The 10554-nt window shown below is 47.4% G+C and overlaps 1 protein-coding gene across 1 annotated transcript; it reads left to right on the forward strand.

Moving 5' to 3' along the window:
• Positions 1-2882: 2882 nt before the first annotated feature.
• Positions 2883-4756, forward strand: C1QTNF2 (C1q and TNF related 2; the record flags this gene model as incomplete). The annotated part of the gene is made up of 2 exons (XM_079542413.1): positions 2883-3123; positions 4143-4756. The coding sequence occupies 2 exons, from the start codon at positions 2883-2885 to the stop codon at positions 4754-4756; spliced, it is 855 nt and encodes a 284-aa protein (XP_079398539.1).
• Positions 4757-10554: the final 5798 nt, after the last annotated feature.

Raw genomic sequence — 10554 nt, forward strand, 5'->3', positions numbered from 1 at the left:
AGGCTGCCAATAGATGGCCCAGCAGTGATGAACCTGCCAGCATCCAACGCTGACCTCAGAGCAGCTCAGCATTGCCTGCATCTGCAATCGTCCCATCTCCCCCCACAGGCTGTGCTCAGCCATCAGCCCTCACAGTGCTGGGCACAGGGTGCAGTCCCACACAGCAGGGATTTGTCAGGGCCGAAAGCCTCCAGAACCCTATTACAAAAAGCATTAATTAAAACGTTTCTATAAAAGTGAGACCTCAGCTGAAAATGTGCTGCATGGCCTTTGGTGCCAGGTCTGCTGCTTGTACCGAGGAGAGGAAAGATGCTGGTCTGTTTCCAATTTGCTTTTTGGAACTCATTGTATGTTCTTCACTGAGATGCAATTTTCCTTTTAAGGTGGAACAGAAGGAGATTTTTTTTTCTTTCAAAGGGATTCCTTTAAAAGCTTATTTATAGATCCTCCTGTGAATGTGCCACTGCTGTGATGTGGGATGCAGTGCTCTTGTGGAGCCCCAAACTAGCCATGCAGAACACCCAGGTGGCCAAATGTTCCGCATGTGTGCATGTGTCAGTACCTGAACCTCCCAGCCTCAGGGTGCTGTGTGTGTTACCCCCCTGGGTTAACTAGGGGCACTGCTTGGAGGTAAATAGAAAGTTCCAGAGAACTTGCTGCCCTCTGCCCCATGCTTTACTCCTGCTCATTCCTTCTCCACACAAAGCATTCCCATCTATGTTTTTCCCCAGGTTATGTTCCACAACGGAATGCCTCCTTGCCACAACCGCTCAGAGTCAGCCATCTCCAAACACTTCTCCCTTCTCTTCTGCCCCATCTGAGGTGGTTGCTGGGAAGAGAGGATGGAGCTTTCCTTAGCATCTCCCCATTCCAAAGGCATTTTAGCACTTTTTTCCATTTCTGTAAAGTGAGAAGACTTTTTCAACTGTCCACATCAATACTGGTTGGTGGTTTCAGTTTCACAAGGCCATCAAACCAACACTTTTCACCAGCAAATAAATTTGGGTGTAAGGAAAGCAAAAGATCCCAGACGAAGGAAATGGCTTAGCAGGCACAACCAGCTCAGAAATCTGTTCTGCATTTCCTACTCCTCTGCATGTTTTTAATTATACATCTCTCAGAACCAGGGGGCTCCCACTCAGCATTTATATATGGCATATTGCTGGCCGGATCTGGAGCATGTAATGTGCATTCCCACCCCCTTCAGGAGCTGATAGCAGGGCAGGAGCACTAAGGCAACATTAAATGTATGCAATCCTTCAAACATCTCATTTCCAGTGCAGGAATTGAACATAATGCTGCCAGAGAGATGCTAAAGATTCCCAGTACTTGGCTTCATGCGACACAGGATCCTGCCTGACCAGAAGGCCAATGAAAGACGGGGGATAATGCAGCTCATCTGTCTATTGCAAATTTGCCTCAGCACCAAAGCATGAAGAAATATCTGAAGTGCAGTTTTCTCGCTTCATAATCCCCGCTTCTGTATTTAGCTAACAGGACTGGAGATGTGATAAGAAAGCCCACGCAAGTGGGTGAGCCTTTCAAAATATTTAACCTCCTCCAGTGCAGGGTAGCTGTAGTGAAGGTAAAGACTGCATTTCATAGAGACTTTGCCACCAAATAAAAGTGTGCACCTCAGCCTGGAGCTCAGGAATTGTATCAAAGTGATACATGCCTACTCCTTTGGCTTGATCTCTCTTGATCATGGAGCTATTGAGAAAACAGTGAACCAGACAGAGATGTTTTAGGTTTTGTCTCATTTCTCCAAGAGCTACTCCAACTACAGAAGGTCAAAGAAAGAAACTGAGGCAGGGAATGCCTTCCATCCCCCACCAGCTTGTTTCCACACTGAGACCACTGGGAAAAAACCCAACACCAAAAGCATTTCCCTCAGTACATGGTCAGTGCCCGCAGCTCATGGCTGTGATCTCCCTCACTGGCAGGAGAAGGAGAAAATCTTCAACCTGGACACCACCAAATGCATAGCATCCTCCAGAGCTGGGAGGGGATGGCAAGAGGATCTTCGTTCATCTGCCAGAAACTGATACCTAGGAGAAATCCTCCTTTTAAGTATATCTGTAATGAGATGCAGAACCAATGCAAAGTCTACTTTACTCTCTTCTGACATTCAGAGTCTCAGGCAGGTTGTGCATGAAGATGAGCTCCTGTCAGTCAGATAGATTTTGAGCACCTTCCCTAAGCTGCCACCCCAAGCACCATTTTAAGATGCAGTGGGGTTACTCTGTGCAGCTCTTAGCAAACAGCTCACGTGCAGACATCCAGAGGGAGGTGTTACTGCATGATAACTGCTCTGCATCGCTAACAGTTCCACAGGAATAGTTTTATTCTAGAAATGATTTCCTATCAGAAATCTGTCCAGGAGGGGAGTCAGACAAGCCCAGGATGATCAGCCTCCTCTGTCAATGAAGGCAGAGGCAAGGCTGCTCCAAAAACAAGTATTGCCATATTCTAGACCTAAAGCAGTGGCTTATGGTCGAGCCAGGAGAAAAGCAGCAAACAGTGCTGTTAATGGCCATCCATCTACAAGGTGAGCGAGAGCCACAAGCCCCTGCAGCAATGCAGGTCACAGCAGTGGTGGCTGCAGCAGGGCTGATCCTGGCTGCAGGCAGTGCAGCTGAGCATGATGAAGAAGAGGAACCCCAAGCAGGTGTCCTCAGCTAGCAGAGGCTTAATGCATACTGTCAGGCAAACCACATTAAGAATTTCCTTGACTGACTTGTCCCCAGGCTTCCACAACTCAGCTCAGCCCCACATCACCCTAGAATTTGTGCTTGGACCCTGTAATAGACTCAGCAATGCAACAGCAGTGCATATCTCAGAGCTTTGGTGTGAGCCCCCATCTCTTTTCTCCAGGCTGTGCCATGATTTCTGCCGTCCTCCTCCTCTGGACTGTGCCCTGCGTGGCCAACCACATCCTCGGGGGCTTTGCCAAGGCAGCGCTGCAGGAGGGCCCCCAGCTGACGTGCAGCCTGCCGGGTCCCCCCGGGCCTCCCGGCCCTCCTGGTGCACCTGGGACTCCGGGGACAGTTGGCAGGATGGGCTTCCCAGGGAAAGATGGCAAGGACGGCAAGGATGGGGACAAAGGCGATCACGGTGATGAAGGTAAGAGGGAAGAGCTCCTTTGCAAAGCAAGGGTAAAATGTAAAAGCATGAGTGCAACAGCCCAGTTAACATCAACTTGTCATCCCACATCCAAGCCTCAGAGCAGGCTGCATCTCATGAGACACTTCCAGGAATTCAGCCTCCTCCTCTTAACATTCTCCTCAGATCTTGCCAGTGAGTTTTGGATTCTCACACTGTGTCCAGGCGCTCCCACGTAGCACTGCCACAGCAACAGGTGGATACTTTTATTTTCACAATAGCAAATCCTTGAAAGTCTAATCAGCCTAAGCAGCAATAGAAAGTATTTCAAACATCACCCCCAAACCCGTGCCAAAACCTCCCAAAACATATTGTTTGCTGATAGATTTGTAATGCTGCATGTAATTATTTTCTTCTTCTCTTTGTTGATGCATATTTCATGTGGAGAGAGATCTTCCGTTTTGACACACACACGTTATGTGAGAGACAAAACATTGATCTCTGATTCCTGCTTTTAAGGGAAACAGAATCAAATGAAAAATTAAGCACTGATTCCCTGGAGCACTCTCACTGAGGGTCAGGCACTGCTCTGACCGTGCTCCATTAAAATCAAAGCACACATCCACCCTCCTCTGGTCCTGCAAAGGGGCTCTTTTTTCCATCAGTCCCCACTGTGAGCATCAGGGCCAGCTGGAGGCAGAAGGCAGTGATTTCCCATCACCACACTAGAGTGCACTCCTGGTTCAGCATAATGCCAGTGTGCCAGTGCTGCATCTTCTCTCACAGTCAGAACAGGGAATCTAGAGAACATTTCCTCTCACAGCCATCTACCCTTGCTATGGCGGATAATAAGACACAGCGTAAATCCCAGTATTTACATGATTTATGACCTGACGTGTGTCCAGCCCCAGGTGGTACTTCATTGGTTTCTTACCACTACAATTTTCCTCCCAAATGAAAACATACTGCTGCAATGATAACAACCCCTTTCCACTTATTAAACCTTCACTAAAGAGTTTACAAGGTTATTTGTCTTTCAGGTCCACAGGGCAGAACAGGAAACCCAGGCAAGCCGGGACCAAAGGGGAAAGCAGGAGCCATTGGCAAGGCAGGCCCACGAGGACCAAAGGGTTTAAAGGGTAATCCTGGAAAAAACGGAGCACCAGGAAAGAAAGGACCCAAAGGGAACAAAGGTGAGACTGGGATGCCAGGACCCTGCACCTGCAATGCCAACAAAGCCAAATCTGCCTTCTCTGTAGCGGTCTCTAAGAGCTACCCAAGAGAAAGGCTCCCCATCAAATTTGACAGGATCCTGATGAATGAGGGAGGACATTACAATGCTTCCAGTGGGAAATTCATATGCAGCATCCCAGGTATTTACTACTTCACTTATGATATCACTTTGGCCAACAAACATTTGGCCATCGGCTTGGTCCACAACGGGCAGTACCGGATCAAGACTTTTGACGCCAACACTGGGAACCACGACGTTGCCTCTGGATCAACCATCCTCTCTCTGAAGCAAGAGGACGAGGTGTGGCTGCAGATCTTTTACTCTGAACAAAATGGGCTCTTTTATGATCCCTACTGGACAGACAGCTTATTTACTGGCTTCCTGATCTACCCTGACCAAGATTATCTCAATGAAATATAGAGTGAGAAACAAATAAGAAACGGATGCAACTTCAGTCTAGCAAAATGTAGCCTGCACATGGACATGTGTGATATTATTTCACTTTTTTGGCACTAACAGCCCATATTGGCAATACAGATACTTACTTGATGTCTCCAACTAGTCCATGAAGTATATCACGATCTTTAGGACCTACCTTTAAGTGACCTCATGACTGTGTAATCCTGGAAGCCAGCCGCTATGTTTTCCTACTGTTCAAACATACCACAGACACGTAACTCAAAATACTGATGCAGAATGTTTTGATTTTATATTATTGTAATGCATAGAGACCAAAAACCATTTCCAGAAAACTGAGCTTATCAGTGCCATTGATGTTGGAGATTATATCAGTGCCCCTCCTTCTGCCGCCCTCAATAATAATAATAATAAAACTTACTACACTTTACCAGCTACTTACAAGTCAGGAAATTATCAGCTGCCGTTACAAAAGTACCAGCAACCTTCAGCCTCATCAAAGCAGTACTAATAAGCAACGGCATCCGGTTTAAATAGGACACAAAGAAAAGAGCTCATTTAAGGCTAAAGGTAAAACTTCTGCTAAGACACACGCTGTCGAATCGAGCTCTGCTGGTATTGCTCAGAGTTCAGCCACAACAAAGCAGTGCTGAGTATTGCATCTGCTTTCAGATGAGTATCAAAAAGCTGTGACCAGAGCCTGACATTGGCTGTGCAAGGCCAGTACCTGCCAGCCTCTGGTCCATGGTGGAGAGCAACACTGCAGATAAGACTCAATTTTTAGAGAGAAAGCGTGAACCTTCACTCCAGAAACAGGTGCATCAAATCCCACTCCTCCATCCCTGCCAGCTTTTGCTGAAAGGAAATACTCATGGTGCTGCTGAGGTGCTCCTCACAGGCTTAATGCTGCAGATAGACTCTGTTTTAATGACGTGCTTTGCTTTTTTGGTTGTGTATGTCAAATGTTACAGATGATCCAATCTTAACATAGTGGTTCTAAACTGTATAAAAAAGAAAAACAAGGCAGAAAAGGCCAGAGGTGAGCTTTTTGGTCTCGCTATGATGAGCTTTGCATTTTTTCCCATTTCAACCAACAGCCGTACAGGGATATGCTCCCAGATGGAGCATTATTATCACAGCAAAGAGCTCTCCAGCTGTATGGCTGCTCAGCCAGTTGCCTTGCCCCAGTGTGCGCAGCTGCTCACTACCAGAAGTCAGTCTGCGGTCAGAGGGAAGGAGTTTTCCTCAATATCTGACACATCTTCTTGGTTCCCACAGTCATATTTCTTGTATTCTCTACTGCAACACAAGAACTTGTATCAATTTCCAGTTCTACTCATTTGCACATTTAGACATTGAGCCCAGATGAACAAATTAAGAAAGAACAAATTAAGATATATATATATTAACCTTACTTCTACAAGTCATTGTATTTGCATGATTTTGTGAACAACTTTAAACGTGTTATATTTTATGAAAACCTTTTCAAATACTTTTTTTTTTTTTTTAAATAAAGCTGAACAAAACTACCACTGCAACATCCTTGATGCTTATTAAGCAGTTTTCCTGAAATTATTTCAAAACTGTTACAGATTCCACAGACGCTGCCAGTTTCAGTGACGGATTTTGTAGGGCCAGATGCCACCAGTGTATTTCCTCCCTCCCAACCCTACAAGCCAGGGAGCACACACTTTTTTACTCTCTGTGCAAGGCCTTCTACAAGGTGGAACAGGGTCTATACATTCCCGAGTAGCTGCTCAGCCTGCTGGCAGAGGTCCTTTCCCAGCAGTTGCTGTGCAAATAATGTACTTTCCTTTGCAATGCCCTCATTTAGTATGTCCTGGCCTGCATTTTGCAGGCAGCAACAGTTCAAGCATTGCCTTTCTCTCTCAGTGCCCAGCCCTGCATTTCCACCAACAGCCCCAGGGGGTGGCGGGACTGCTGCCAAAAGGGAGAGATCTTGTTGCCCTCAATTTCTCCAATCAACCATCCCCAGCATGACTTTCATTTTGGTTTTCCAATGGGTTACTGCTGAACCCAGTTGGTACAAGGCAGGTGCCAGAGCTGGGAGGGAATGGCAGAGCACCACAGGGAATAAGACTGAGGTGGGGAAGCAGCAGTCAGCAATTAGCACAGCTGCACTGCTAACCAGCATCTAGGGCTGGACTCCTTGTTGTCCCGTTATCTCAGCAGCCCCAGCAGGGAGCATTTCCCCACCGTCAGTCCTCTCAGGGGCCCGCTAGCTGGTTTCCCCAGATGTGAAGCCATGGGAGTTATTAACTCTCTGGCAAAGCATCGTTTTTGATCTAGTGAAAAGGAAAACATGCAAATGCATTCAAGTTCCGAAGATCAAAACGCAAGTTATAAAGAAACCCCCTGCTAAGCACTCACTAGCACAGAGCTTGCTTTCTGTCCGGGGCTATGAGGCCCTCCCTGCTGACCTGGAGCTCTGGCTCCAACACACCCACATCCACCCCTGGGAGCTGCCCCAATCACAGTGCTGCTTCTGTGGGCACAGCTCAGCCCCAGCTCTGTGGATCTGCTGCCATCAAGGACTCAGAAGAGAAAGCTCAAGCCAGTAAGATACAGCAGGCAGAAGGGAGAGGATTGTTTTCTTCCAATAGTTTAACCTCCGATTGCGCTGCCGTCATTCAAAAGATATCATACATCAATTATGTCTGCGAAAGAGGCACAGTTGTTTGAAGTACACAGATTGCTCTGAAAAAGATTTATCTCCTCCTAGCATGTTTTAAGATTAAGCAAGGCAGCCTGCATGCTGACCAAGATGGCTTCTGCTCAGCACAAACCTGCACAAGCATCTCCTCCAGCAGCTGTGGGCTGCCCTCCTTCTGCCTCCCCCAGGAGAGGAGGAAGGGAACAGCAGCAGCTCCGGGGTTATCTCAGGGCTGACCATGGGAACATTGAGTTTGGGGTGTTTTTTCCTCTCTTCAAGAAATTGGCTCAGGCTTCAGAGCATTTCAGAAATGATACATTCTGGCTTGCTCTCGCATCTTCAGGCTGCAGTTCAGTTTGCAGTTCCATTTTTCTCCAGCCAAACAGCTATTCATTCGGTTTTTAGGTGTACTTATTTTTGTTGTTGTTGATTGTTTTTTTGTTGTTGTTGTAGTATTTGTTTTTAATGAAAAATGAGATTTGCATAAGATTTTTTTCCAGGAATATGGAGTTTCTGGAATAACACCAAGTAAAGAACTCTGGCTTTCACAGCCAAGCTGTCACAAGAGAGAACTGCTCCCACGCAGGCTGCTCGCCCCAGCCCAGGCAGCTCCCGGCACCTCCATTACTGTGGGAGCAGAGCTGGGAATGTCTTGGCTAGGCAAACGTGTGGGCAGATGCTACCAGGAAGGAGGGAGGAATGTCCTGGCTGAGGCAGGATGCTGTGTGAGGGCAGTGGATGCAAACAACTCCTGTTACACTGCAGCAACCTTCTCCACTGTGAACACCACAGCTGCCCTAGGCTGCTTTGTGCACCAAGTTTTGTCACAAGCAGGTCCCTCTAGGAACTCAGCATGCCAGGTGAAAACAGGGAGTGCAACACCTGCCCTCAGTGATCAGTTAGCAATGACAGCTCAGCTGTTTCATCTCGTGGTTCATTAGAAGCCAGCACAGAAGCAGCTGTGAAAACACAGACACAGGTCCTCTCCATGGGGTCAAAGGGTTTCATTACCACGTGAACTCCTCTCCACCACCACAGAGCTTTCTCCCTCCCACCTTCATCACCAAACCGTGCAGCTCACTCCAGCTGAGCAGAGCCTTCCAGTCTCCATCACATCTTCCCTTAGGGAGGCCAAGGAAGGCCCAGGAGAACCTGCCTCAAGGAGCTGTGTACCAATTACCTGGCTGTGCACTGCTGCGTTGCCAGGGAGTATTTCTGCCCTTGAAGCAACCCAGCCTAGCAGCAGAAGCTGCAGCATGCCCTCTGGATGACACAGACCTGTGACTGCAGCTGCACAAATCCCCGGCCCCTCACCCCCCAGCTCCTGGTGCAGCACCCCTGCCCAGCACAGGGACACAGAGGCTGGCCTTGCCCTCACATGTAGCACCAGGGATTTTACTGCAGGGAAAATAATAGCAGGGCTGTCACCCAAGAGCTGCTCTAGTACTGCTACAACCCCATAATTACTTCAGCTTGAGGCATTTTCAGTGAGCATGTGCTGGAGAGACCACGTCCCCAGGTGCTTGACAGGCAGGTCAGGAAGGAGAAGACTCCTACAAGGGAGGACACTTTCACAGGGTTTCCAATTTCCCCACGAGCTGGTGGCTAGAAGGAGGAACAAGGAAGTTCCTATGTTTCAGCTATAGCATGTTCAAAGGGATATCCTGGGGGCCTGGCTGGGCATTAGTTCTTGGGCACAGAACTGAGGTACACCAGGCTGCTGGGAAGCAGAGAGCCCACAGACCTCCCCAGCATTTACCACAGCCAGCGCTGTATCCCCAGAGTCACAAATCTCTTTTTTTGAGTGTTTAAATGTGAGGGAACAGGACAGCCTCTCTACAAGTCCCACCACAGCAGTGAACACTGCTGAAGGAAGAAATCCTGCTTACATCTTGCTGCTCTTCTTGTTTGCTTTGTGCTTGCTTCAGATCCCTGTGAGCCTACGGAATGCTACAACTTACAGAAAGTTAGCTTGACAGAAAGACTAGGTTTAACGAGATGGGTCACGTAGTGAAAAATGCATGCTGAGTGACAGAGCTACAAAGGAGCAGAGTGAAGAAGAAAGATAGGAAAACACAGATAGATACAGAGAACCAGCAAGAAGGAAAATCAGTTCTTCTTTCAGTAGAAGAAAACCACCACATTAATTTGAGTGAAAGCACTCAAACTGGCTGAAATTGTTGCTCAAACTGCTGCTGATACAATCTGGCTTTGGGATTTTGGTGAAATGTGGAGCACCTGAGTGGCATCAATCTGGGCTGCCCACCTGTGGATGGAGGAGCCCTGTAGGGCTATCTGGGCAGGCACCAGTACTCTCTTCTTGTACTCACCCCTTGCTGAGCACCAGAGCAGCTATCTGTCTCTGGTAGCAGGTGGGGGTGAGCAGCTGGAGCTGCAAAGCACAGCCATGGGTTCTGTGTTGTGCATGGGACTTCAGAAGCCCGTTCTTTTCCACCAAGAGCGCTCCAGCTCCTTGCTGACTGATGCAGGTGCAGCCTCTGCAATGCAGCATTTCCACTGTGTTCTTTCCCAGCTGTGCCAGCAGGTGAAATACAGGTTGCCTGAGCCCTGTCTGTTAGACTGAAGGCTTGTACCTTAGCTATTGTCGGGTAACTTTATTCATCCTGAATGCATTTTATTGCTATAACATCCAGAATGGTGGGGTAGTAGGAAAGCTGCTGATTTGCTCAATTTAAACTGATTCTTAAAGAAAACCTCCATAATGCTGATGACATCAGTGACTTGAAACTAGGTTTGCATCACTTAAGTCTCAGTGGCTGTACCTGTGCTTTACCCAGCCGTGCCTTATTCATAGACAGATTCTCATGAAGTTTCTCTAAAAGCATGTAAACTCTCAGTAAGTCTATTTACTTTGGGAATTCTCCTGTGATTTGTTGTTGTTGTTGTTATTATTGTTGTTCTTTTTCAGACTATTTGATAAACTGCTTGCAAGTTTAATACACACAGTTCTGATGTGGCTGAAGCCTGTGCTTTAACCATGGCTGCACCCATTGTATCAGAACGTGTGCTTGTCCTGAAAGGTCCCATGGTTCAGATGGAAAAATTACACTGTAACTGGGCTCAATTTTTAGAACAATATTATTCAACAGTATTAAAGTTGATAATA

The sequence above is a fragment of the Tetrao urogallus genome (assembly GCF_951394365.1).
Source record: "Tetrao urogallus genome assembly, chromosome: 14".
Lineage (NCBI taxonomy): Eukaryota > Metazoa > Chordata > Aves > Galliformes > Phasianidae > Tetrao > Tetrao urogallus.